Genomic DNA, 27,959 nt, shown 5'->3' with positions numbered 1-27,959 from the left:
GGAGGATATCTTAGCGCAATGAATCCACGCCTTTAGAGCAAAGGCAATGCAGGTAGTCTAAATACTATACCATATACACAAACGTAGATAAATGCTATATAATCTAGATTAAGATAGACTGAAACACACATAGATAAATGCTACAATCAGTCAGTGACAAGAGCCTTATAAGTCACGCTTGTACTTTCAATGTCACCATGCTCCAGCGTACGTCTGGTTGTAATATTACGTAAGAAAATAAAACTTTAACCAAAGTGTTGACAGAGATTTTTTTTTTTTACGTTGAGAGGTAAATTTTAGGAAGTGATGTGCTGATTATTCATTCTTGGCCAATGGTGTCTAGCCACGATTTTCGGGTATTGACTTATGTTGAAGAATCTGATTGGACAACATGTACGATAGACGCTGCTGGGATTGGTCGAAGGTTGTGCGTGGTGCGCAGCCATTGGTCGCTTGTCACGGGTTTAACAGAGTGGGCTCTTTTGGTGGAGCAGTTGCTTGTCAGTCTCTCTTGTTAAGGCAGTGCTGCATGCACTGATCTCCCGGCTTTTGTTCAGGAGCTGAAGATACACATCCTCAGTCAAGCACAATCTCAAAATGAAACGAGTTTGGGTGATAGGTCTCCTTTTCGCACTACTAGCCTTCGGTGAGTAGCGGAACGATTTGCTATCTCGTCTTACTTTTTATCAGCCAACATTTCAGCTAACATTAGCCTGTAAGCTAGCGTTAACTTGCTGATGTGCTTCTTCGCTCATTCATGACTAGAACCTTCTAATATTTGCCGTTTTAAAGCCTCACTTTGCCAATTTCTTAATGATAGACAGCACAATTGATTAGGCTTCAGCACATTTCTCGGAGTAACACTATCCGTAATTCTTTGATTGCCTTTCCAGAAGTTTCTAGTGGAAACACTGTATTAAAGCTGTCTGGTGCTAACATCACCATGAAAAACCGTTGCTGTTGCGTAGATCTTAATTCATCGTGGTTTAGATAAAGACATCCTACATAGCATTGCACCTTATTTATTGGTAATTTGGCTCACATCTTTGCTGAGCTTTAGTCTTTTTGCAGATGAAAGAATCTTAAATGCTGAGTATTTCTCTAAATACGTCTGCAGTTCTGTAAGATTTTTTTTTTAATCCAATTTTTGACCCTTGGCAGCTGCTGTAAAGGCAGAGGATGAACTTGACGTCGATGGGACAGTAGAGGAGGACCTCGGTAAAAGCAGAGATGGCTCCAGAACAGATGATGAGGTGGTGCAGAGGTAGGTGTCACTTTGAATATCTTTTCATATTATGGCTGTTGACTGAGTTGTGGCTGTCCCTATCAGGAAAGGTCGACTAAACCTTAAGTTAACAGCACAAGGTCAACATGACCAAGCTTATGTACTCAAACACTCATACCAGTTGTAGTGGTGGCAAAGCTTTGCAAGCCTGCATGTTCCCTCATTAAGACAAGGGAATCCTGTGTGTCTTGCCTTCAGCTTGGACACTGATCCCTAGAGGGGAGATTTGCCTGCTGTGATTTACTGTTGTTGCATGTCCCTGATCTCACCTGTTTGTGCATCTGTCTACCCTCAGAGAGGAGGAGGCTGTCCAGCTAGACGGACTGAATGCAGCTCAGATCAAGGAACTTAGGGAAAAGTCAGAAAAACATGCCTTTCAGGCTGAAGTCAACCGTATGATGAAGCTGATCATCAACTCCCTCTACAAGAACAAAGAGGTGCGCAGGAATCAACAGTATTTTGATGTACAGTATAATCAGTTCTGCAAGATGATTTCTATGGACTTGCTTGTATTAGCAGGGTGGTTCTAGGGTCATGTGTCATTGTCATTATTATTGTTACTTCAACACACCGTTCACTGTCAAAAACAGTTTTGGTTACCTAATATACACCAAGGCGCACATTAGAAAAGCAAAATTAACATTGCCACTGAATAAACAATCTGGGTCATGTTATGTACAAAGGCACACCCGTGGATCTGTGAGGTGTGGAGCATGGGGCGAGTCAGCGGGTCTGCTGATTGGGCTCGCAGGGCATGCTTTCTTATAGTTTTTATGTATTATGATCATGATCTGCATGTTCATGTAGACACAGTGTGCACTTACTAAATGCACTACCTGCTGTAATACTGTTGGTAAGTTACCACCTGGAGCAAATTATTAAAGCTTTCATAAATTAGTTTTGAGTAAACTTACCTGTTCAAAGTTATGTTTACTTTATTTTAGTGGCCTGACTATCAGGACACGAAAGCTGCCCTTGAAGGCAGGCACTCTGTGTTCTGAACCATCTGCGCAAATGCTCTGACCATTCAGGTTAAAACACATTGGTTCCTACGCAGCTGTGATATGGGTCTGGTACAAAAAATGGCAGAAAAATTTCAGAGCTTTGCTGAAAACATTTGGAGCTTTAAGCCCAGACCTGGCACCAGCTGTAATGATATGGCTTACCTCTTCAGGAAAGGCTGAACTAATGATCAAATGACTATTCATCTGTTTCAGATCTTCCTTAGGGAGCTGATTTCCAACGCCTCAGATGCTCTGGATAAAATCCGCCTGTTGTCTCTGACCAACGAGGAAGCATTGGCCTCAAATGAAGAACTGACCATCAAAATAAAAGTATGCACAAGAAGTTGGGTGGGGGTACATTTACTGTATGCTACAGTCTTTACTCTTTATTGGTAATGTTTAATAATTCTTGCTCTGTTGGTAACTCAACTGCATTGATCCTATCCCCAGTCTGATAAGGAGAAGAACATGCTCCACATCACTGACACTGGTGTTGGAATGACCAAAGAGGAGCTGGTGAAGAACTTGGGCACCATTGCTAAGTCCGGCACCAGTGAGTTCCTCAACAAGATGACAGAGATGCAGTCTGAGGGACAGTCAACCTCAGAGCTGATTGGCCAGTTCGGTGTGGGTTTCTACTCTGCCTTCCTCGTTGCCGACAAAGTCATCGTGACATCCAAACACAATAATGACACTCAGCACATCTGGGAGTCTGACTCTAATCAGTTCTCTGTCATTGAGGACCCACGTGGGACCACACTGGGCAGAGGAACCACCATTACGTGGGTTTACATTCTGTTTTTTATCCACCTTAAAATAGCAATTTCAGCTGCTTCTCTAGCATTGTGATCAACTGCTGTTAGTCTTATTGCCCTTGAAATAGTGTTGACTTTTTAATTAAATCCTCCCCATGTTTTTCTAATCTCAGACTGGTCCTGAAAGAGGAGGCCTCAGACTATCTGGAGCTGGAGACCATCAAGAACCTTGTCAGGAAATACTCTCAGTTCATTAACTTCCCGATCTACGTTTGGGCCAGCAAGGTAATTACTTAAGACTCTTCCTTCCTCACTTTGGCTGAGACTTGATCCCAATGCAAGTTTATTATGAAATTGACAAATATGGAAATTAACAAACGGCTGTTGCATAATTTCTTCCCCTCAACAATGCCAGACTGAGACAGTGGAGGAGCCCATTGAGGAAGATGCTGAGGCAGCAGAGGAAACAGAGAAAGAGGCGACTGAAGACGAGGCTGAGGTTGAGGAAGAAGAGGATGAGGACAAAGACAAGCCAAAGACAAAGAAGGTAAGAATTTCAGTGGTGGGCGATATGGGCAAAGTCAATGCAATGTAATGGCTGTCAAATGTATTTAAATTATTATAAGATTTTATGTTTATTCAGAACATTTAATACACTTATTTGATTGAGGCAATTTGTTTCTTCTTTTTTTCCTGAGAATAAAATTTTTCAGCATTTTTAAAAATGTGTTGTGCTTGCTGTAGGTTGAGAAGACTGTGTGGGACTGGGAACTGATGAATGATATCAAGCCCATCTGGCAGCGACCAGCTAAGGAGGTTGAAGAGGATGAGTACAAGGCTTTCTACAAGACCTTCTCTAAGGTACACGCCTCAACAATAGCACTTCATCAACGGCAAGCTGGACTGTAGGCTCAACAAGTGTCCATTTTACAAATTCAAACTATATTTCTCTCTCTCTAAACAGGACAGCGACGACCCTCTGGCCCACATCCACTTCATGGCTGAAGGCGAGGTTACCTTCAAGTCCATCCTGTTTGTGCCCACTTCAGCTCCCCGCGGCCTGTTTGATGAGTATGGCTCCAAGAAGAATGACTACATCAAGGTATGTCCCTTGAGTAGTATTCACCATCCATTTTAAGGGATTGTATTATGCTTATTGAATGATTATCATGAATTCCCTTAACTCGGTTGATTAATGAACGTCTCTTTCTGTCACAGCTGTTTGTGAGGAGAGTTTTCATCACCGACGACTTCAACGACATGATGCCCAAGTACCTGAACTTCATCAAGGGAGTGGTGAGTGGTTTTTCTCACTCTCTTGGTGGCCACAGTCACGTGTCTAATATGACCTGTTCGGTCTTTGCTCAGAATAGCACCTCCACCGTGATTAATGGAAATTTATTTGGCAGGTTGACTCTGATGACCTCCCCCTGAATGTGTCCAGAGAGACTCTGCAGCAGCACAAGCTGCTCAAGGTGAGCTAACATGAATACTACACCATCTGGATGCAGCTGTTTCATTTTATCTCTACATGTCCCTCTTTAGCTTTTGTAGTTAAACATTTTCTTCATTGAGTCTATAATGTATCTGATCTTTAATGACTGAAAACTTTTTTAATTAAATGCAGCCAGATTATTGATAAGCAAGCTAGAAGGCAACCTTACTTATAAAGCACATTTCAAAGCATTAGTCACTAAGTGGTTTACAGGAAGGAGAGAGAGATGTAAGGTAAAGTTATAGAACAAATAAAAAGACTTAGAAATAAGGAATATTAAACTTCATGTAAAGGGAAAGCGACAAAAGACATAATACTTTTCTTCTCCCTGTTCAGGTTATCCGCAAGAAGCTGGTGCGTAAGACGTTGGACATGATCAAGAAGATCGCAGAGGAACAGTACAACGATAAGTTCTGGAAGGAGTTTGGAACCAACATCAAGCTGGGTGTCATTGAGGATCACTCCAACAGGACCCGTCTGGCCAAGCTGCTGCGCTTCCAGACCTCCAACAGCGAGACAGCCCTGGCCAGCCTGGAGGAGTATGTGGAGCGCATGAAGGAGAAGCAGGACAAGATCTACTTCATGGCTGGTACCAGCAGGAAGGAGGTGGGTGGAGGTCTTTGTATCGTATGGTCGGTTATGTTAAAGTCTGTGTAAGCTGCCAGGTTGTGCTGAAGTTACACTTGTGCCAAACAAACCAAGTTTTTCAAGTAATATGAAATGTCATAGCCTGCCATTGATAGTCTGTCCCGTTTTCCCTCTGCAGGCTGAGTCTTCTCCCTTCGTGGAGAAGCTGCTGAAGAAGGGCTATGAGGTGATCTACCTGACTGAGCCCGTGGATGAGTACTGCATCCAGGCACTGCCCGAGTTCGATGGAAAACGCTTCCAGAACGTGGCGAAGGAGGGTGTCAAGTTTGATGAGAGTGACAAGGCCAAGGAGAAGAGGGAGGCGCTGGAGAAGGAGTATGAACCACTCACCACTTGGCTGAAGGACAAGGCCCTGAAGGACATGGTAGAGAGCCAGATATTATGTAATATTCATGACATAAACTAACAGAAACAGCAGCCAGAGAAGAGATGTTTAGGCGATAAAATTTGGCGGCTGCTGCTAATTTACATTTGTTCCACCAGCCACATAATTTAATCCGATGCTGTGTTTCCCACAGATTGAGAAGGCCGTCCTCTCTCAGAGGCTAACCGACTCACCCTGCGCTTTGGTTGCCAGTCAGTACGGCTGGTCAGGAAACATGGAGAGGATCATGAAGGCACAGGCTTACCAGACAGGCAAAGACATTTCCACAAAGTGAGTAATTGTCCAGTTCTTTCTCTCAATGTTGATGCTCATTATCACGATTTAAAATGCAAATATCGAGCCCGCTGTGGCCAGCCTGACTGTTCACTGAGCTTATATGGCAATTCCCATCTTCCCTCTTCTTCAGTTATTATGCCAGCCAGAAGAAAACATTAGAAATCAACCCCAAACATCCTCTCATCAAGAAGATGCTTAAAAAAGTCAATGTAAGTCTGACCACTGTCACTTCACTATATTTGCATGATTTGACATGATGATCTCACCAGTGATCACAGATGAATCTGTTTAGTGCATCATTTTTACACATAAAATGGACCAATCAGAGCAGATAAGTGAACAGCTTCTTTCCCTCATGTTCTTCAGGATGACGCCGAGGACCAGACTGCATCAGATCTGGCCGTGGTTCTGTTTGAGACGGCCACGCTGCGCTCGGGCTACCAGCTGAGTGACACAAAGGCTTACGGAGACAGGATAGAGCGCATGCTCCGACTCAGCATGAACGTAGACGTGGACGAACAGGCGAGTCTATGCCAGCTGCCACAGATTACATTACTTTGGAAACATTTGCATAGATAATGTTTTCAATTTCGGTGTGCATGTGTCAAGTCACATCTCGTCTTCCACTGCCAGTGAACGCAAATTAGAAGTCTTCCTTTTTTGTAGTACTTTCTGTCTTTGGAAACATTCGAAGCATCCACACCTCTTCCAGGTCATTTTTAAGCATGTCAGCTCAGCGATGGTCTGTGGGCGTGTTATGTTAAAAATGATGTGACCGTCCTACAGGTTGAAGAAGAGCCAGAGGAGGAGCCAGAAGAGGCCGCAGAGGACGATTCTGAAGACAAAGAGGACGACTCTGAGGATAAAGAGGAAATCGTAGATGAGGAAGACGATGATGAAACAGTGAGAACATTTTAACATGCTGTGGCATCTTAAGGATAAAAAATTCAGAGTTTGGAGTATTTACTGTTTTGGTTGTTTCTTCATGATTTTATTTTGTTCTCTTACAGACAAAAACAGACAAAGATGAACTGTGAAGCACTGAATGGAAGAGCATGTAACAATGGAGCTGGACATGAATTTGAATCTTGTTCCGGCACCACCATGGTCGATGTTATCGTGGGTGGGGTCCCTGGGTTGGGGTTTTTTAAGGCGAACATTGTTTGTTTGTTTTTTTTTTTTTTTTATCACATTCCTCATGTCTGTAAATTTGTTAATATTTAACTGACCTGTTTATGGAAAGATGCGATCCTGCCTCTTGATCGAATAAATGTTTCCTGGAAAAAGGACATACAGTGCCTGCTTGATGTGGTGACACATTGATGTTGACAATACACAAGCAACCCTGATTCCAAACAAGTTGGGACACTGTAAAACAAATGAGCCCGTGTAGTAACATCCTTTATACAACCGTGTTCGCAAAGGGGTGAACCTCGCTCCATCCTCGCTTCTGAGCGACTGAGCCTTTCCAGGATGCGCCTTTCATACCCATCATGATACTATCACCTGTTACCAATCAACCTGTTTACCTCTGGAATGATCCAAACAGGTGTTTTTGGAGTTTACCACAACTTTCCCAGTCTTTTGTTGCTCCTTATTTGAAACATAATGCTGTGTCAAATTAAGAAAAAGCAGATATTTACAAAAATCAATGAAACTTAATGAGGTAAAACATTAAATATATTGTCTGTTTTCAATTGAGTGTATATCAAAAAGCATTAGCAAATGAACATTCTGTACACTGTCAAGGCTTTTTTTAAATTTGGGTTGTAACTGAAAGGAAGCTGCTTTGACTTGGATGTAAATTGGATTGTGGATCTTATAAATGAACAGACTGTGGAGGTGTATGTGTGAGCAAAAGATTACGAAGGATAGACACTTAATGGAAAAGGCTTTTAGCCAGCTGAAATTTGTACTTACGCAAATGCATGTCAGGTTAGTTGCCAGCCATTTGGCAGGTACAAAGAACTGTGTCCATCAGCGCTTTGAGATAGGAAATGAAACATAAGGCATCAAAAGAGAAAAAAAAATGTTGAATTAATTAATATGCCAAGAGAAACACACTAAATACAAGATCTTAAGCAGACAAGAGTTTGAGCTTTCTGTTGTACTAACTCAGACTCTGACAAATTTTTGGCTTTTACATTTAATGTATTATACTGTTTCAATCAGTCTCTCAAAGCATAGCTGAGAATTTTGATTTCCTCCACAGCCTTAACATCTTTTTCACATGGTTCCTCTGAGGTAAAAACCTTGAGTCAGCACGACTCCATTGAATTTTTAGTTTTTCAGTTTCACTGAAACGTCAGAAATAGTCTCAGTAGCTTCCTCAAACTACAATAAACAAATAATGAGGGACATCCGTCCACTGTATACACTAAGACACTGATGTGTGTCTGTGCTGTATTTGTGGTTTATTATTACCCATGGTACCATGCTTCTTCTGGCTGCCCTGGCCTGCCTGCTGAACCGCTGCTGTACCTGACTCTCTGCACCTAAACCAGAGGAGAAAAAAGCAGAGCTGGAGGTATAAGAACTATTTTTAATCTGATGGTGAAGGTTGTTTGTCAATGCTGATGTTAAATGAAACCTTTCGAAACAAACCTTTGAAATGAAATGTTGTTTTTCTGTCTCTCAGCATTGCAGATTCAAGGAAGAAAAACAATGCTTTTGATCAGCTGGACACGACTGATCAGCTGTGGTTTCTTTACAGGACCTCCAAAGGGAGAGAGCCTACAGGTAAGACCTGATATACAGTAGAAAGTGTCTGTAGCAGTGTTCCTCTTTATTTCATTTATTGAAAGTGAACAAAACCAATACTGAGTTGAATGGAAGTTTATCCAGGTAAGGGTCACCCAACTGCTCACCGAGTTGGTGGGAGCTATGCTGTTACTGTTATTGTTTGTCAGTCAGCGAAAGCATGAATAAATCCAAAAATCAGCTTTTATAGTAGAAACACAAAGGCCATACAAGTGACAACAGTGCTGCATCAACAGAAAGTGATCGTATTTACTTACCGATGATTTTTCAATCAATACAGCATCAGAATAAGCCAAAAAATAAAAATTAACAAGTGAATTTCTTCCAGACTCATGAAGCATGTTTGCTGTCACAAAGTGGCTGACATGTCTTCAGCTGAGGCTGCGTGGTTTAGATTTCCTATCAGCAGTGTTTGTGTGCGGTTTGCTAACAGCTCTGATAAGGTCGAGTTGTATGAGTTTATCTCAATATCTGTCTGTTGACGAACACATTAACGCTCAGCAAGGCCCAAGTTCATTATAGTTTACGAAGCATCTTCTTTACAATGCACAAAAAGAAAGCAAAAATCACTGAATATTGTTTTACACATTTTTTAAAAATGTGTGACAACCTACAGTCATATTAAAACATACTTTATAATCAAATTTCCATTTTTTTTCTAATTTCTCTCCTGTATGTGAGAATAATGCTAAAAAGAGAAAAAAACTACAAAATAACTGCAACCAAAAAGTGACATTTCTGCAAATGTTCATATTTAACAGTACATTTTTAATATAATAACACATTTAACCATCCCTGGCTTCTCCTGAGGAGTAACACTGTTGACCACCCCCCCTTGCACTGATTTAAACTGAGTTTAACAGAGGATCTGACCAAACACCAGAATGATTCATCAGACTTGACTTCAGTGGAGAGGAGCTTTATAACAAAGCATTACCGCACCGTGCCCAGTAGGTGGCAGAGTCACCCACATCTTCAAAATGAGAACGTCACTATAGGATGCATATCTTAGAAAGAAGACATGTCTTAGCAATGTGTTACTGCAGTTCGGCCTTCAACTGCACTCAGTTGCCAGTTTATTAGGTAATCCAAGCAAAAATTAAATCACTCACAGAAATGTATCACATATAAAAAAGGCTGATTTTAAGCAGCTCGGTCTGATGTCTTGAGCACATTTGGACCACAAACAAGCCTAAACACACACATGAAGAGGCATCCTCCGCACTGTCTTTACCATCCCAAGTAACGGAAGTTGTGTTTTCTAGGTTTTATAGCAGCATTGAACTGCGGACAAAGTAAGGAAACACTCGGGATGCTGTGGTCGATGTGTGTGTAAGCACATTTCCTCTGGATTTGTGAAAGATGAGCCGAGCTGTATGAAGATGAATGAATTCCCACACCTGGTTTATTAACACTTAACAGACTGATATGATAGTGTTGCATATACTCTGAGCCTCCGGGTTGTCATACTTGCATATAATTGATGGCAATATGTGAGAGTTATTAACACAGAGTAAAATATATTTTACTGGTGTCCTTTAATTTTGTAGCTTGACTCCACACTTGTCTGAAGCTGCAGGTGGCGGCATGTGCTGTTCATTCATCAGGATTATAATGTTCAGGTGTTGTTCTCAGTGTTTGAGGGAGGTTCAGCTTCATGGTCACTTTGACGGCTGTAGAATGAGGTACTGTTGTATGGTGTTATACTGCAGGTGGATTTGTGTTGTTATCCGCCTCAGAGAGGTGAGAATAAACAGGGAGTAGTTTTAGCTGCCTAATAAACAGAGTATATTCTGTGCATTCTTATCTGCTCTGCCAACTAATCTTCAGATACAGTAGATTGACTGTTTCCTGTTGCCCTGTGTAAATACTGAGCCTTATTCCAAATGTCAGCAGAGGCCAGTTCCTGGTTCTACATTCAGTAAACCACCTTATTGCAATCTGAGGACGATTCAGCATCTCTTTGCGTTTTGAGGTGCAACAATCTCACAGCTGCAAGCTCCATTGGTCTGTTGAGGAGCATTAAGCAGCAACAATCTCCAGGATCTACGGTTCAGAGAGCAGGCCTGATGCACAGTGCTCGTTCTCCGCTAACAGCTGCCTCTTCTCACAGTCAACACCGCGATGTACACATCCAAATAAAATCCCCTCGGTGGACGGCTCACAGCCTGCAGCCCTGAATGGCGCGTTTGAGAGCAGCCAGCGAAGCAGCAGCAGCAGCGTTACGTTACAGGTCACTCTGTGGCTGCGCTCCCATGTTTCGCCTGAGTGAGAAAATGTTGTGCCTTCTTAACAAAGAGTGACAGATAGGGGCCACAGCAGGGGGAGGGGTGTCATAGCAGAGGCACAGAGGGCAACAACCATGGCAGATAATAGCTGGGCTCTGTTGGTAGACTCTTTTTTTTCCCCTGAAGTGATTCCCTGCTGCTAACCTGTAGAAGTATTCCTTCATCTCTCTTGCCCTCTGCTCTCTACCTTCAAATTCCCTAAGATAGGCCCCACATGAAGGAGCTATGGCACATTTGGCAGTCTCAGGGTTTTTTTAGGTTCACCAAATCTGCTGCCAGTATATCTTCTGAAGCTGTTTGTCATGAACGTGCAATTTTTAATTTATTGTTCCTTGTCCTCTCTTATATTTTGTTCTATTGTGGGTAACGTGGGAAAGTTAAAGTTGAGAGCACAGCTGGAGAGAGTTGCCAGTTTTATGGGTTTAAGGGCACATGTGAAGCCCAGAAATGAGTTTTTTTCTGTTGAGAGAACCTGTAAAGGTTTTAAAGTGACTAGTTTCTATAAAGTTTCTACAAAGTGCTGTTTTATCCATTTATCCATAAATGACCCCACCCAATGACTGCATCACCGTCTCATTTAAAGAGCTCACGGCAGACGGCTGTTTGACGTGTGTTGATTGTCACATTTCAGGGTTTTTTCCCCCCAGATGCTGAATCTTTCATTCTGTAATGTTGCTTTCCCTGGCAGCAAACCGGGAGTCACACAATGTTCTGACATGTCCCATGACATTAAACTACGCATCACATTTGTTCTATTTATTAATTTATTTTTTTCTCCCTCTGGAACAAGAACTAGGGTCCAAACTGCTGGTGCTGTTAAAGGGACAATCCCTCTATATCATTATATCATTTCTAATGAACAGCTGTAAGGCTGTTCATTAATTTTTAATTGTAATTAACATGGTTTTACAGCATGAATGCAAACCTCTTCTGGTACATTACATCAGTTTTGCTGTTTACCTGTTGCTGGCTTTACCTGTCCCATTGTAAATGAGTGACAGTGTATCACTTCCTGTTCATCAGTCTTCAATAGTATTTTTTTAAAATCTTGCAGGACAATTATTGTTTGTTGCATTTATTTGATTGTTTTTATCTTATATGCCTTATTTCATCATTATATTTTAGATTATTTTAAGTGAGATTTAGGCTGCATAAATGCAGATTTTAATAAGAATTTTAAGCTAAGTACTAAACAACAGAGATAATACGGACATCGCCTGTCTCATCTCATCTCTCTCGGTGAAAATCGATCTCTGACTGATGTATCAGAGGGTTTCTCAACCCAGGATCTGTATTGTGCGACTGACTGCAGTTTCTGCGCTGCTGCTGCTCATACGCAATCCCTGGATAGGTGGTTGCCATGGATTCCTGGGTCACATGCGTGGGTTTCCTGTAGCCAGAAGCAGCAGAAGATGCTCGGACCAAAAAATCCAGAGCCATTTTCATTGAAGAAAAAGAGAGGATCCGCTGTGGATGGCTCGTTGACTGGGTGGCCTGACTACACCCGTCTTCTCGTTTAGCCTTGTTTTTTTCCCTCACTCGCTCTCGGCTGTATGCTTTTGATCAGCTCGTTTCAAGCAGCAAACCGGTTTTGTCCACATCCATTGACTGAGAACAGGAATGAGTATAGAAATTCCTGAAGGACTGACGGAGCTGTTACAGAGCTTTACCGTGGAAGTGTTGAGGAATCAGCCCAGGGATTTGCTCGAGTTTGCGTTGCAGTACTTCACCCAGCTGAAGGAAAGCGAGACCAAAGAGGCCTCATTTGGCAATGACCAAAATTCGGCCCCAAGACCTGGAAAAGCGGTCAATTTCATTGACGAAGCCATGCAGATCGATTCGGAAAACGGAGAGGAGGAGGACGATGATGACGAGGAATTCATAGGTAGGCTTACGGGTTTACTACACGTGAGGAAGATGTGAGGCAGAGGATGAGCTGATTTTATTGAGAATGATGAGCGTGTGTTTGTGTATGCACGGCTCCCGTTCAGCGGGTGAGGCGAAGGCGCACGGAGAGCGCAGTGATGCTCCGCCGCGCGCCACCTTGCCTCCACCACGGCGCTGTCAGTTGCCATATATGGTCAGGGAGGATGAATAATGGTGAATGAACGTGTCTTCGTCTTCATCTATGCAGCCCCGCTTTTGTGATAAGGACGGCGTTAGGGCACAGCAGCTGCAGTGGGTTTGTGTGTGTGTGTGTGTGTGTGTGTGTAAGAAAGACTAGGTCATTTGAATATTTTCAGTATCAGGTGCAGGCCTGCTGGGCCTACCCTGATTACGTCTCAAAAATATGACAAAGCACATGAGGACAGAAAGCTAAATCTCTGCTGTGATGCACGCAATGCAAAATGTGACTCTCGCCGACCCCCAGATTGATTTGTGCCTCCTGGACTGTGGTCATATCTAACGCAATGGCCGGTGCAGTGTTGCCATAAGGTGCAGCAAGTAGCATAGCAACCCAGAGCTCTGACACAGCATCCCAATGAGTGGTGGGCTCTGCAGGGCTGGCTGCAATGGTTACATAAGGACAAGTACACCACATGCAGTCCTTAAACTAACTATTCTAGTATTTTTGGTCGCATGTGCTCCATCACACCTCCAGTGCATTGTCTCGATGATCCTCCTCCCATAGCACTGGCTGGCGGGCTATTAATGCACGAGACCCACTATCTAATGCATATTTCATACTGTGCCAGTGTTTGGAGGTTCTGCTGTGTTTCACATTTACATTTAGTTCTCATTTGAATGTGATCCAAAGAGGCGAACGCACTTCAAAGCAGCTGTCATTCTTCAGGTTTTAGCCTAATAAATAATGATCCTTAATGAGCACAGGGCTGGGTACACTCCACTCCACACTGTAATGTAAAATGAAGCAACACAGTGCATTAATCTGTTACTGCGAGGCAGATTTACTTCGTGGTGAAATTTAACATGTTAATATTCTCATCTCCTGCAGCCCCGGTAATAAACAGATTCATCAGAAGAGCTTCAGGTGAGTGTAAGCCTGTTCTGGACAGTGTCAGCGCTGCAAGCATATAAAACTACGTCAGATTTGCTCCAGTAAAAGCAGTATTGAAGTGTTTTTCCACCTGTCTTTTGTCACTGTCTTCATCTTATAATAGCATTGACTTATTAAAGTTTATGAAACCACACTTTGTCTCGAGCCTTAGCTAGCTAATAATGTCAGTGAGTGACGTGGGTGTGGAGATCAGGACAAGTACCACTAATAATATCTAATAATATCCTCTATGTGATAGTAGTGAGGTTGTGGCTTTAGAAGAGTGACTTGGCTGTTTGAGGCCTGATATCTCCACCATTGGACACTACAATGGTGGTAGACGAATCAAAGAAAGTGTATTTAGGATAATAGTAGATTTAATGAGGCATTGGTACAGGGCTTTAAATATTTTATCAACAATGTTTCAAGGGTTTAAGCATCATGCTTTTACAGAATTAAAATAAATTTGTGAGCATAATTATAAAGCATTTTTCAGTTTGTTTCCTATAAAAAGGTTAACCAAGTAACAGTTTATGACTGTTGCAGCTTGCCAATAAAGCACAGGAAGGAAACGTGGTATGCGTGCCACCACCCTCACTGTATCCTCCCAAAGCTTCACACTTCAGACAAGAGAAGTTGCGTTTACTGACAGATTTATTTGCAAGAAATGCATCTGAATCATCTCTGGGATTTGGCTTTTGTCGTAAGACCTGGATGATAGTTGTGCTGCAAGGCCACTTGATCTTTATTCATCAGTGTTGGAGTTCAACTGTTGGCTTTTCCAAAGGTTTTGTCTTTGAATTTCTGGGTGTCCACTTCATTCATTTGCTGGTGTCTGTCATGCAGTGTGTGCTGAAGCGTTCAACCCTGATGAAGATGAGGAGGATAAAGAGCCATGGGTAAACTACCTTTTATTGCACAAAGATCCTGTTTAAGAGTCTAATTGATGTGATAGAGGTTTCTGTATGTGCTGTAATGTGAAGGCCATCATAGGGTCATGTCACAAGACTGTGCTTCGATTTGCAGGTCACCCACCCAAAAACCGATGAGCAGAGACAGAGACTACAGGAAGCATGCAGGGACATTCTTCTATTCAAGAATTTGGATGCGGTGAGTGGATTATTCCATAAGCACTCTGTGCTCCTCTGGTTTGTGCTCTGCCACCTCTCACATTACACAAAGGAGGACACGGCCTGAGGCTTTGTGTCGCGGCTCCGTGCAACATGCATGATTTTTAAAGATGCTTGTTTTTACCTAGCTGAGTGGATTCTGCATGATTGTTTCAACACAAGAGATTCAAGTGTTGACTTACATTTCGCACCATCACAGGAAGAGATGTCTCAGGTGCTGGATGCCATGTTTGAGAAGTTCTGCACCGAAGGCGAGCACATCATTGATCAAGATGATGATGGAGACAACTTCTATGTTATTGAAAGGTGATCCTATCTATCTATCTATCTATCTATCTATCTATCTATCTATCTATCTATCTATCTATCTATCTATCTATCTATCTATCTATCTATCTATCTATCTATCTATCTATCTATCTATTCTCTCTGTATGGATGGATGGATTCCTGCTGACTAAAGCCTACAGGAGACACCAGTATGGCTGCCATGTGACTATATTGTCTCTGATCGTCTGTTTCTCCTTTGTGTTTTCCTTCAGTGGGACGTTTAACATTTTTGTGAAGGTTGATGGCACAGAGAAGCTTGTAGGCTGCTATGACAACCGTGGCAGCTTCGGAGAACTGGCGTTGATGTACAACACCCCCAGGGCAGCCACAATAATCGCCACCTCGCCTGGAGCCCTTTGGTGCCTAGTGAGTAAACCATTAAATCCTCATGCGAGAGCGCAGTTGGCTCCGTGCTCTGGTTTTTCTAACACGCCGTGCTGTCAGTTGTCAGGATTTACAGTAAACATGCAGGTTGTCTGTGGCAGTGTTAGTACCTGGTACCACAGGTGAGATCATGTTGTCTGACTGAGATAAGATACTGTGTGAAATCTGCTGAATGCAACAGAAAGCGAGGGAGCGCTGATCATGCCCCTGAATATGAATTGATATGCTCATTAATGCATATATTCAAGCCAATGAATGGGTGCAAATTGAATGAAATCGTTTTGTGGGCTGTTGCTATCAGCTCAGACAAAGAAGGCTAAGCTTGTCTGTTGAAGTAAGTATGCACCTCAGATGAACTTCGGTAGTTGAGAATTCAAGATGTTATAAATGATCTAAATGTGACGCCGTCAAGGAGAAAACACAAGGTGAAAACAGTTATATCCCCTGCATGATTTCTGTTCTGTTGAATGATATTTTGGTGACGCAGCATAAACAGCTATTCCATCATTTTGTCCGGAACAGCTGTTGTGAATATTCAGTTGCTACTCTTTCTGTGGAGCAGCTTGATCATTAATGAGTCAGTGAGGGTCGTGTCCTTAAACTGTGGGTAGCAGCTTTGTTATGTCATCTGTGTGCGGACGGGGCAGGTTGCAGCTATGTCCCCTGTTGACCTGGGTACTTGTAGTGTTTGTTTGAGTCTGCGAACAAGCAGCCGGACCTGTTCAACCAAGAATCCTCCGAGGTGGAGGAGGACCTGCGCTGCTGAAGGGCCTCTGAGCAAACACAAGTCTGTAGTAGGAGCTTTAATTAGAGTTTAGGATTAAAGTTGTGTACAATGAATTTGCCTGGTAAGATGTTAAGGTTAGAGCCACGTTTGCTTGGGAATTATTTTTTATTCTAAGCTAGAGGGCGCTCTAGGAAGCTGCTTCTGTTTCCTGCAGTACAGTATGTAACCATCTAACGGCAACATGTTGCTTACCATTATTTGAGTCTAAACTGTGTATCGTCCTGCTGGCATGACACACAGCTGAAGAGATTTCTAAAGATTTCTCACTGAAAGCAGCAGGATGACAGGAACACATGGGTGCCGCTGCCTGACATGTCCCGAGTGGTGTTATGGTTTGCAGAACTTTCTTAAAATCCGGTTTACAGCGACCCCTACTGCAAAATGTTGCTTCATATGATTTATGCTGTGGTGAAATGTTGCCAGAACAGTCTGGAACTGCAGGGAAAATGTAAATGAGTCGTACAACCCAGCTACCCTGCAGGGAAAATGAGCATGAGATCATAAATTACGGTGGCATCAGAGTCTGTGCAGCGCAGGTTCTTTTTTCTTTTATTATTATTATTATTGCTATGAAGATAAGATAACATCAGATATTGAAGAACTTTATTGATCCCACGCTGGGGAAATTCAGATGTTGCAGGCAGCAATAATAGCAAGAATAAAAAGGAGACATAGAAAAAGAGCAAAATAGACAATAAAAGGAGATACAAAATACAATCAGCCATATACATATATATGCACATTATGTACAAAAAGAGAACAAAAGTAATATCGCCAACAGAAAATTTCTGAGTTGCACATCATAAGATATGGATATTAAAATACAGTGTTATTGTTATTATTTATTATTACTCTGTTATTTGTTCACCTTTGAGTTCGAGATGAGTCATCAAAAATATTGTAACATTTTACAGGGAGCGTGAAGAGAGACGTGTAAAAAGAAAAGATTTTTTTTTTACATAAGTACTTTCAGTATGGGAGACATGATGACGTCTTTACACGTAGACCTTAATGTTCTTCTTTTCTTCAAATCTGTGTTTCAGGATCGTCTGACATTCAGGAGGATCATAGTGAAGAACAATGCCAAGAAGAGGAAGCTGTACGAGGCGTTCATCGAAACGCTGCCACTGCTTACGTCATTAGAGGTTAATATTAGCTTTGTCCTCCAGTGCGCAGAAAGTGCAGAACGCACTTACAGTGAAACCGGTGTCAACCAAATATCCTTTCATCCACAGCTCTCAGAGAGAATGAAGGTAGTCGACGTGATATCCACCAAGGTGTACAGTGATTCGCAGCAGATTATTGCTCAGGTGATGAATCTCTTTGTGTGATCTGTCATTTTCTGCTGCTGCGGAGCATTTCTGAACACCGACTCGCTTCTTTTTTATTGAGCTCATTTACAATTATACCAATGCTTTGTGTTACAGGGCGATTTGGCTGATTGCTTCTACATTGTTGAGTCCGGCCAAGTTAGAATCACCATCAAAAGAAGCAGGGTATGTTTTTAAGTGTTAAAAAAAACCTTCTGACAAAGAGAGAAAAAACAATGTTGGTGTCTTCTGGTGTCTGATAGTTTGTATTTCTTTTCTCTTTTCCAGACGAAAAAAGAACAGGAGGAAGAGGACGTGGATATCGCCACATGCTCTCGGGGACAGTATTTTGGGGAGTTAGCGCTTGTCACAAACAAGCCCAGAGCTGCATCAGCCTATGCTGTGGGGAGCGTCAAATGCTTGGGTACAGTTTGTGTTTATGACCATTCATGTATTCAGCATGCAAATATCCCTGCATGCAACTTACCATGTTACATATACTCTCCTTTTTTGCAGTCATGGACGTTAAAGCCTTCGAGAGGTTGCTGGGCCCGTGCATGGACATCATGAAGAGAAACATTGCTAACTATGAGGAGCAGCTGGTGACCCTGTTTGGAAGTAGCACTGAGATTGAGCAACAAAGTGCATGAGACAGCTCCAATGGACCTTGATTCAGTGGATGGAAAACAAAAAAAAAAGAGGCTTGTACGGATGTTTTTTCCCCATAATCACTTTAACAGCTTTTCTTACAAGAAATGTGAATATCCACTACAAACGTTTGTGTGTCAGATAAATGAAACAGACCACGCCTGATTCCCATATGAGACCCTGTTAATTTTAGCAGAGTTTGCCACAGTGTTATAACAAAAGTAAAGTAAGCCAAAGCAGAGTTGCTTAAAGCTTGTTTAAATTAGATTTCACACGACTCTAACCTTAAAAATGTAAGTGTGCATTTTACTTGTCAGATGCATTATTTGTTTGAGTATTGAACACTTTTGTCAACTCTCACCTTTTCTCCACAGTGTTATAGTTACACCTACAGGATAATATCATTTGTAAATTTCTAAACATTGTTCAAATCAGACGCCAAAGCTAATTTGTTACCGGATAACCTTGAGCAAATATGTCATTTTTGGCAAGAGCACCAACACTCATGTATTCATGTGAGGTGCACCAGAAAAGGGCGCCCCGACATGAGCAAGGATAAACAATATGTAGAGAAGGTGGATTTGATTCTGTGCTTTAATAACATCGCTCACATTTCGATCACAGCAGAATGTAGACTTGGAAGTACATTTTTACACAATACTTTTCTGTTGATCATAAGATTGAATCCCTCGAATACACGTTCATAAACTGTATGTCACTGTTGGTTAGTGTGTGTGGCTGTTAGCCTAATAAAATGCTTTTGCAAAAAAGAAAAAAACAAACTTGAGAGAGATAGCTGATAGTTTTGTAAGAATATACAACACATTGCTGTACAATTTGAAACTGAGTATTTACTGTTATTATATAGGCCCACTTTTAATTCAATAAGTTACCCCACCAGATTGTAGTAATTATAGGCAATATCTTGAGACTATTGCTTCTCCTGTGTTCCAATGTAAAATTTAAATCATTTTGCTTTTTGTGTCGGTGAAACATATATTATGATTATAACATCCATTATTGCTGTCTACCTCTGCCAACAACTTCTACTGTTTGGAAAACACATATTCTGATATTCCCTCTCAACACGAATCTAAAGTGGGTCTTCTCTCTCTCTTCTTCTTCTCTGTCTCTCGTTTTGAAATTGATAATTGAAGTCTTCTGTATTTCGTCTGTGGTTTACTGCAGCTTAAAATGTTTAAAGCTGATTTGACATTGAAACATTCTGAATTTATTCCCCTGCCCCCCCTTTGTGCAGGTAGTACTGGTCATTTTTGAAGGCAAACCCATAATACTGGCTGAAAGTACTGTATGTTTCACTTTTCATGTCAATAAAGAACTTTTTATACACGTGTGTCACATGAAGATTTGTCACAACAAAGGAAGTGCACACTTTCAAAGCTTTTCGTGCAGTCACTCATTCATTCATTCTTATTCATTCATTCGTTCACTCAGTAGATTATGTAGAAATCAATGATTGCACTACAAGGGAAAGTGAAAATCCTGTAGAAAACACTGTGAGTACTTCTTGCTCTTGTTGGAACATTGCAGATAAAAAAAAACATGTATTGTTCCTGTTATTGCCAATCAGCTGTTACTGGGTAGTAATAGGCATGCACTTTCATCCAATGATACGATGATCAACAAACCAGGCCCCGCCTCCCATATTTTTCTCAACAGCAACAACCAATACAAGACTCGGATTCTTGTTTTTGACGTTCTTATCCCCCAATAGTAGGCTTTCTCTTGAAACATTCATTCCCACCTCTCGAGTGAATGCCAGAGAGTTTGTCGATGGCGACAGGTTTGGTAAGTGGGAAGTTAGATGACTTTTTTCGAAGAAATAACAGGTTTAAATTAATTTTTAACTTTAGCGTTTTGTGATCCGTGTCTTTACAGCTCTGACACGGTGTTTTGGCGGTGTTGTCACGCCTTTGTTGGATGTCGAATGACAGGTTGTGGTCGACTGGGTTTTTTTTTCGCTGTGACGCTTGTTGTTTTGCTGATAAAAAGCCCATCCGACTGCAGTTTTGTGTGCAAAAACTATTCCGTCATTTGGTAAAAGGCCCTTTGTTTAGTGTGGAAGTGCTGTTAAAAGTCTTCGAGGGGATTTCGTGTCATTCATTTTGAACGGGGCAGAGGTTGCGTCATGCCTCAACTTGTTGACATTCTTTTGTTTACAGTGTTGGACCGACAGTCTCTGGGTTTGAACTGGGAACACTACTGTTGCATTTGAGGACTAGGGGAACAGTAGGCCTGTCGTCCAAACTGTCTTTTTGGACATGATGGTACTTCCGAAACGGTTTATTAACGCTATGTTGTTTGCATATCCGCGTTCACGAAGTCGAAGAAACGGGTTGTCAGCGCGGAAAGCGACTTTTAGTCGATGTCAGAGCGCAAATGACCGTCAGTTCTTCTTGTAAACTGATTATTTTGATATTTGCAGCTTCTTTTGTGCTTTAACGATTTTGTTTTACTTTGCATGTCGCCAAACGCCTCATAATTTCCAAGCGAGCGTCAAATTTTTCACTCTGGCATCGATATTCTTTTCGCATTTTTTTCAACATCGTGCTTTTGATTCTCTATGCGTCACTTTTTTGAACGAATCGATGCTATTTATCGCTTTTGCTACGCAGTTATGAATGAATGAGCTCTGGTACGCATGCGCTAAATCCTTTGGAGTTTATAAACAAGGCCTCCACGCAGAGGGTCACATGACTAGTCACAGAGGTACACTGTGTCGGATCAGAGACAAAGGATTCCCGAAAGGCTGCCTGTCTTTCCGTCATAATGATTCAATACGTGACATGTCCTGCAATGATGACATACCGTCAGGGATATTCTTTATTTTCCGTGGTTAGAAATCTTTTACGGATTAAGCACATTATGTTAATGTCTTATTGCATGGATCCATTCATTAAGTCATGTAAAAATCCACATATCACCATTCAGACTTGATGATGAGTAGGTATTGTATAGGTCTGATTGAAACAGCAATGAAAGAATTGTGCAGCAGTTTCAGTTTGTATGTGACAACTGTAGTTTTGTCTTTTTTGGCCTTTGACCAGCTGGCGTGGCATAATATGATGATGGAAGCTGAGTAAACTGACCAGGCCTGTTTAAAAAAAAAAGAGGAAACAGCAGAACATTGTAAAGAATGGACGAGTCTTTTGATCCACTCAAGTGTAACGAGGACCTGCCTTCCTCCCCCGGGTGTCACATGGATTATGGTAAAAATCCTAAACCTGCAAGTCAAATTCTGACTTTAAGAGTTTAAGAAAAACTATGCTTTTTTTCCACATATTAATTATTACTTATCACATTACTGTTGACCTCTCCCCAGATGACATGCCAGAGCTGCAGGAGGTGGAGGAGGACCAGAGGTCTCCAGGGTTATTTCAGGTTGGAGCGGGAGTGTCTCACCAAGAACTCAGCTGCTCCCCCAGCACCAACTGGCTTACTGAACTAGCCAACATTGCCACCAGTCCTCAGAGCCCCCTGCTGAAGAACGCCCCACATAAGAGGTTTGTCCCGACACCAGCTAGAATGAAAATCAGTTAACAGGCTGATTAATCTCGTGTTGTTGCTGCAGATGCTGAACAACAAGATTAAATTCAGATGTCTGTAGTTTATAAATATCATTTATCCCTTGTCATTTTTTCAGATCATCTCCAGTCCACATCTTTGGCAACAGTAATAGTTTACATTCCTACGCCCGTCCCCCATTAGCTAGTAGCGCACCCAACCCGTCCAGAGGCCACCTCAGGGAGCGCAGGCGTGTCAGGGTAACCTTTAACTTCTAACTTCAACCTCTGAAAACTTAAGAATCAATCATTCCTGTTGACCCAATGATAATGTCCTTATAAATTCTGCATGACATGTACACTGAAATAGTTTATTTTACTTTAATTGTGCACAACAGGCAAGCAGTGAATCGGAGTCTGGAGTTTTCTCAATGTCCTCATCGTTTTCTGATGATGAAGACATGGCCTGGTCTCACTCCTGGCCCTCCACAGCCTGGCATTGCTTCCTTAAAGGTACTGCATCCACCAGTCCATCCACCTCAGCTCTCCTCACTCACACATGTTGAGGTTAATGTCCAGCTTTGCCTCATACATATCTTAAAGGCACAATCCCCAGTCTAGCGTAAACATGCACTCCCTATCGAGATAAGATAATCCTGCATTAATCCCACAGCAGGAAAATATGAAGTGTTACAGCAGCAAAGGATAAGAGGCATCAGTAAAAATCAAGATATGATAAGTATACCGTATAATAAGTGGAAAACAAAGTGATTTGCAATGTTTTCTTAAAACCGTTAATGTTAAAATCAGTAATGGTGACACACAATAAGTGGAAAACACCATTTTATTTCCAATATGATCAGTTAAACAATTTCATTTTTATCTTAAAGTCAAACTCTCATATGTTTGTGAGTAGACCTGTAATTTATATGGTGAAAACAGCACTCATGGGCTGTTTAACTGCTCTGCCCTCAAACTGTCTTGATGACAAGCAGACGTGTAATCAAGGCTGTTTTGGACAGAAGCTGTAGAGGTGCTGACACTAATCTTTTGTTTATGCTTTTCTGAGAGGATCCTCCCTTTGCTAGGCTGAGCGTGAATTACAAACATTTGTAAAGAAATTGTGACCTCAGGTGTCCAAACAAGAGTACTGCATCTATTTTCTAGCATTCTCTTCTCAGTAACAACACTGATCTTATTCATTATGTCACATTGTTGTGTTGATATTCAGGAACTCGCCTGCGCTTCCATCGAGGTCCTAATGTGGAGTGGCAGGAAGCCGATGAACTCGGGGACTCTGATGATGACTCAGATGATGAAACCATGATGCCATCCTCCTCCTCTCTTAAGGTAGGCAACGAATAGTCAGATGTCAGTAGACATGACAGTGGCTTGTAATGGCCACAAGGTGGCAGCCAGGCTAACTGTGGAAGTAAAGGAAGTAAGTGAGCTAGTGTATGAACGAATGAATTCTGAAAGACATTACATCCTAGTTGATTTGCAGTGGTGGTCTTACTTAGTATCATAGAAATCAAGTTTTCAGCCGGGCATCAAGTTGTATTTACAACTCGCTCATCTTACTGCTGAGTAAAGACTCGTCATATCGTTTTTTTGTTTCATTTGCAGAGGTATGGTTCAGATGGGTTGAAGTTGGTGAGCCACGAAGAGACGGTATCTTTTAGCCAGGCAGTTCTGAAGCTGACCTTTGACCCTGGCTCACCTGATGATGGCCTGTTAACAGCTGAATGCCGATTGGATCACCCATTTTTTGTCAAAAATAAAGGTAAAATAAGACCCTTGAAAAACAATTCTTAGATTATTTCTATTCAAATAGAGTACAAATACCAACCGCAGGTTATGCTCTGTCTTAACAAAGCAAACAAACAAAAACAGAATATAAATGTCAGCTTTGTTGGCAAGAAATGAAAGCAAAAACAGATTTTATAGCAATGTGTGAAATTTTGCCAACAGAAGGTTTCGCTGACCAAATGTTGTTCACCAAATGCAGACTATTCAGGTTTTTTTTTTTAAGTAAACAGAGTGTTGTGATCATAGTAACGGCTACTATACCATCTGTGTTTTTCAGGGTGGTCTTCCTTTTATCCGAGCCTTACTGTGGTGCACCATGGGATCCCGTGCTATGAGATGCAGTTGGGCGATGTTTGCCTGCCACCAAACCACCCAGATGCCATTAACTGCGACGACTCTGTGGTCTTTGACACTTTCAGAAGGTACACTCTTATAATTAATCTTGTCTTGCTTTGTGTAATGAAGAGAATTAAGGCGTAAACATACAGAGTTTTCACCTGACTTTGCAGCTCCCCTCAGCTGCATAGTCAGTTTCAGCTCAGTGCTAAACTGTTCAGACCCACAACTTTGCAGTCTTGGTTCACTCTCACAGCTCTTGTAGTACTATTTTCAGCTGCAGCAGGCTGCTGATTTTGGAGAAAAGGTTTTAAAAATCACTGTATGCTACCTGCTCAGCACTAAACAACAGACAGACACAGTTGGTGTCTAGCTGTTGAACATAGCGGAGCATTTAGCAGCTAATGAGCCATATATTTCCCTCAGGTGTTGGCAGAGACAGAGCTAAAAAAAAAAGAGTGAATATTGGACTTACGCTCACCAGGTGGCCAGAGACACGGCTCCCAATAAATGATAACACTGCTCCATGTCTGCTGAATGCGTTCATCATATAGCCTTCTGTCAGTCGTGTGTTCACAACTTGTGTCTGCTGCCCCAAGTGGCCAAAAAATGTCACTTATTAAAGGTGTAAAGCTGCCTGCTGTGGCCTAAAAAACACTCTGAGAAGTTTCATAACGAGTCATCCATCATAGATGCAGAGACAACACACACACACACACACCACATATTTCGTAATAACATTAAGTACAGTCCTCTTCAGTTTCACGCCAGTTTCACTGTTTATTTCCACACAGTTTAATTATAACATCACAATTCTGTTATTTACACACTAGTCCATCCTTAGCTTGTAGCCATCTTGTACACTATTCCTCATTTAATCATTTTGTACAAAGAATAGAAACTGTTTGTTCAAACTTGTTTATTGAATGCCACTTATAGTTTGCAGAACAAGAATCCTCTATGTCTATATCACATCAAATAAAACAAAAAGTTAGAAATGTGTCATTTATCCTAAAATATATGCCACTGCATTAATTCATTATATAGCATGCACAGTATTTGTAGATTTGAGACTTTTTGACCCTGTTTACACCTGCCATTAAGATGCATCTTGGCTGATCTGATCACAAGTGGACAGCCGAGACACATCGCAGTTCACACCTCACATAAGTGTTTACACTACAAAAGATGTGGTCACAATAGTTCCATACCACCGCGGCAAGAATGAATGGTTTGAATGATGGGATCACATCATCTTGGTGGTTGTTTACACACATTTAGCTCTCTCCACTTGTGATTGGTGCCTGTTAATACCAAGTGTAAACAGGGTCTTTTTTTATGGCAAAATACATTAAAATGAAAAATGTGTATTGCAGTGCAGCAGCATTTTGAAGTGACATGTTTTTTTGATTTATTTTAACAAAGAAGAACACACTATTAAGTCATGTCCCTCTTTCCCTTCCTTTCTCCTGCAGTTACGACTTCACCCCACTAGATTCCTCTGCAGTGTATGTTCTGAGCAGCATGGCTCGTCAGCGCAGGACCTCCCTGTCTAGCGGGGGTGCTGTCAGTCCAGACTGTGATAAACTCGAGCGCTCCAGCTCCCCACAATCCTCGACTAGCAAATCAAACAGGAGCCACACCTCAGGGACAGCCAGTGGTGCCACGCCTATAAAATGCAAGCGGCCAATGAATGCCTTCATGCTCTTTGCCAAGAAGTACCGAGTGGAGTACACGCAGATGTATCCTGGGAAGGACAACAGGTATGCAGAAATTCAGTGTTCTTAATCAAGCTATCACGTGTTTAGTTGATTTTTTTGTAGAGCAGAATGATCTGATTTAGGTAATGAATTTCTATATCACTGTGTCGCATCTTAAGTTACAGTCACATTAGCCTTCTGTTCAATGAAAGTGCCCCGCACTCATCCCTGAAATAGGATGTGAGGTCATGGTTCCAGTGTGGGTGATAAGTAATCAGTGATCGCATATCGTTTGTAGTCTGGTTGTGTAACATTGTACTAAACAGCATGATGGCACACAGTAGAATAATGACATGCCCATTTCCAAACACACTGCATCAGTGTTTCTTTGGTCAAAGGCGACTTTGGACCTGCGGGTTCACTGAAGCCGGCAGGAGATCACTACAAAACAGGAAACACAAGCTTGACTTTCCAGCCTACAGGTTTTAATTCATGGGAGGGAGTAAAATTTGTAGGGATGTGGAGGTGTTTTACAGCACAGTGACCTTCTCTCCTTTGTGATGTCATGTTGGTGCGGCGTGTATTGAAACTCCTTGTTTTGAATGTTACTGAGTCGACGAGGCTAGAGCTATCAAGGCCAGAGCTGCAGATTAAAAGTCCATGACATGCGTACATGAGCTTTAGTTTCACAACAAGAGAATCCCTCATGAGCCCCTGAGACCCCAGGGGTGAGGATAAAGTAACAGTCACTGTAAAAATGATGTGCACAGGATCTCTTCAAGCTTTCAGTTCTGTTAGCAGCACACTGGTTAGAGTCGTAATTCTGACACTGGTGGTTATCAGTTTTAATGCCTGGATAATCTGTGAAAGTGTGGTAGATAAACTGAATGAGTAATACTCTGCTCCTCTAACACCCACCATTAAAGAGCCCACGTGCATCGCGTTTATCTCCAAAGACTTGGACCAATTTATTTAGCCAATCATCTCTCAGCCAGCGTGGTTTGCTCTGCATGTGAATTAGAAGACCTCTGTCACTACATCTAGAGGATGTGTGATCTTCCTTTTCAGTTGGCTAATCATATTCAATCACGTTCTAGTGTAGGAGTATCACCAGGCTTCACAGTTTGTAGAACCTTCAGTGCACTTTTATTTTCTTGGACCATTACACACGACTGATTTTGGAAGTTAATTCTTCATTTCAAGCCACAGGTCCCACTCTCATACTCCTGAGGCTGGTGAGACTGCCAAGAAGAGCTTTAGTTTGAAATCAGAAAAAAATGCAAGCTGTCTTCATGTTACCTAGAAACTATTCAAGAAAAGTTAGAAGTTAGACAATTCTTATAAAGACAGTCGTGTGAAAAAAGCGAGTCCTTGATCTTCTCTCACCTTCTCCAGAGCCATCAGCGTCATCCTGGGTGACAAGTGGAAGAAGATGAAGAGCGAGGAGAGGAGGATGTACACCATGGAGGCCAAGGCTCTCGCAGAGGAGCAGAAAAGACTCAATCCAGACTGCTGGAAACGTAAACGAACCAACTCAGTAAGGACCAAAGTCAATGAACTACAGCATAGAGCAGTCTTCATTTTAATTTTCTATTATATCTCCCCAGTCTTTGCTTTCAATCATGTACACAGCCTACTGTACACCAATCACTTGTGTTGTCTTTCAACAGGGTTCCCAGCAGACCTAGATAATCCCCCAGAATCCCCAGCTGCTGGTGTTTTGGCCTAGAGAAGTGCTGGACAGAGTCTGATGGACCGCTTGATGCCTCTTTGCTCTCCTGTATTCTTGAGACTCAACTGTGATGCTGAATTCACTTGCTTTTTATAACCTTGAAGCATTATTAGAAAAAAAAAAAAACAGAATTACCTTGATGCCACAAAAACTGGGACGCTGTGTACAAACATAAGTAAAATAACTGCTAATTCTTTTTGAAATATACTAAAGTGAAAACATAATGTTTTTTTAAACCCAGCTTATTCTGAATTTCCTGCAGCAACAAGTTTCAAACAAGTTGGGACAGGAGCAACAAAAGACTGGGAAAGTTGTGGAATGCTCCAAAAACACCTGTTTGGATCATTCCACAGGGAAACAGGTTGATAGTATCATG

The 27,959-nt window shown here is 41.8% G+C and overlaps 3 protein-coding genes across 4 annotated transcripts; all 3 read left to right on the top strand.

Moving 5' to 3' along the window:
• The first annotated feature begins 511 nt into the window (after positions 1 to 511).
• hsp90b1 (heat shock protein 90, beta (grp94), member 1) lies at positions 512 to 7,137 on the top strand. The gene is made up of 18 exons (XM_041939479.1): positions 512 to 646; positions 1,162 to 1,264; positions 1,581 to 1,722; positions 2,503 to 2,619; positions 2,740 to 3,071; positions 3,218 to 3,329; positions 3,460 to 3,591; positions 3,789 to 3,905; positions 4,009 to 4,146; positions 4,263 to 4,340; positions 4,454 to 4,519; positions 4,876 to 5,145; positions 5,306 to 5,551; positions 5,706 to 5,842; positions 5,979 to 6,057; positions 6,215 to 6,370; positions 6,635 to 6,751; positions 6,859 to 7,137. Exons 1-18 carry the CDS (start codon positions 598 to 600, stop codon positions 6,883 to 6,885), a joined length of 2,418 nt encoding a protein of 805 aa, XP_041795413.1. The 5' UTR covers positions 512 to 597; the 3' UTR covers positions 6,886 to 7,137.
• A 5,343-nt stretch (positions 7,138 to 12,480) lies between these two features.
• LOC121608268 (cAMP-dependent protein kinase type II-beta regulatory subunit) lies at positions 12,481 to 19,776 on the top strand. 2 transcript variants are annotated; one of them, XM_041939481.1, is made up of 11 exons: positions 12,481 to 12,781; positions 13,853 to 13,888; positions 14,741 to 14,793; positions 14,921 to 15,004; positions 15,224 to 15,330; positions 15,566 to 15,719; positions 17,568 to 17,669; positions 17,760 to 17,834; positions 17,952 to 18,020; positions 18,123 to 18,258; positions 18,351 to 19,776. In XM_041939481.1, exons 1-11 carry the CDS (start codon positions 12,517 to 12,519, stop codon positions 18,482 to 18,484), a joined length of 1,215 nt encoding a protein of 404 aa, XP_041795415.1. In that variant the 5' UTR covers positions 12,481 to 12,516; the 3' UTR covers positions 18,485 to 19,776. The 2 variants fall into 2 exon arrangements, with proteins under 2 accessions (XP_041795415.1, XP_041795414.1); XM_041939480.1 differs by having other exon boundaries at positions 12,517 to 12,793.
• A 468-nt stretch (positions 19,777 to 20,244) lies between these two features.
• On the top strand, positions 20,245 to 27,723 carry hbp1 (HMG-box transcription factor 1). The gene is made up of 11 exons (XM_041939200.1): positions 20,245 to 20,291; positions 21,551 to 21,712; positions 21,826 to 22,006; positions 22,147 to 22,267; positions 22,405 to 22,519; positions 23,238 to 23,356; positions 23,633 to 23,789; positions 24,093 to 24,237; positions 25,627 to 25,914; positions 27,247 to 27,388; positions 27,522 to 27,723. Exons 2-11 carry the CDS (start codon positions 21,640 to 21,642, stop codon positions 27,537 to 27,539), a joined length of 1,359 nt encoding a protein of 452 aa, XP_041795134.1. The 5' UTR covers positions 20,245 to 20,291; positions 21,551 to 21,639; the 3' UTR covers positions 27,540 to 27,723.
• Positions 27,724 to 27,959: the final 236 nt, after the last annotated feature.

The sequence above is a fragment of the Chelmon rostratus genome, chromosome 6 (genome assembly GCF_017976325.1).
Source record: "Chelmon rostratus isolate fCheRos1 chromosome 6, fCheRos1.pri, whole genome shotgun sequence".
Classification (NCBI taxonomy): domain Eukaryota; kingdom Metazoa; phylum Chordata; class Actinopteri; order Chaetodontiformes; family Chaetodontidae; genus Chelmon; species Chelmon rostratus.
Note: the sequence above shows the minus strand (reverse complement) of the source record. Positions and strands in the feature narration are given on the sequence as shown.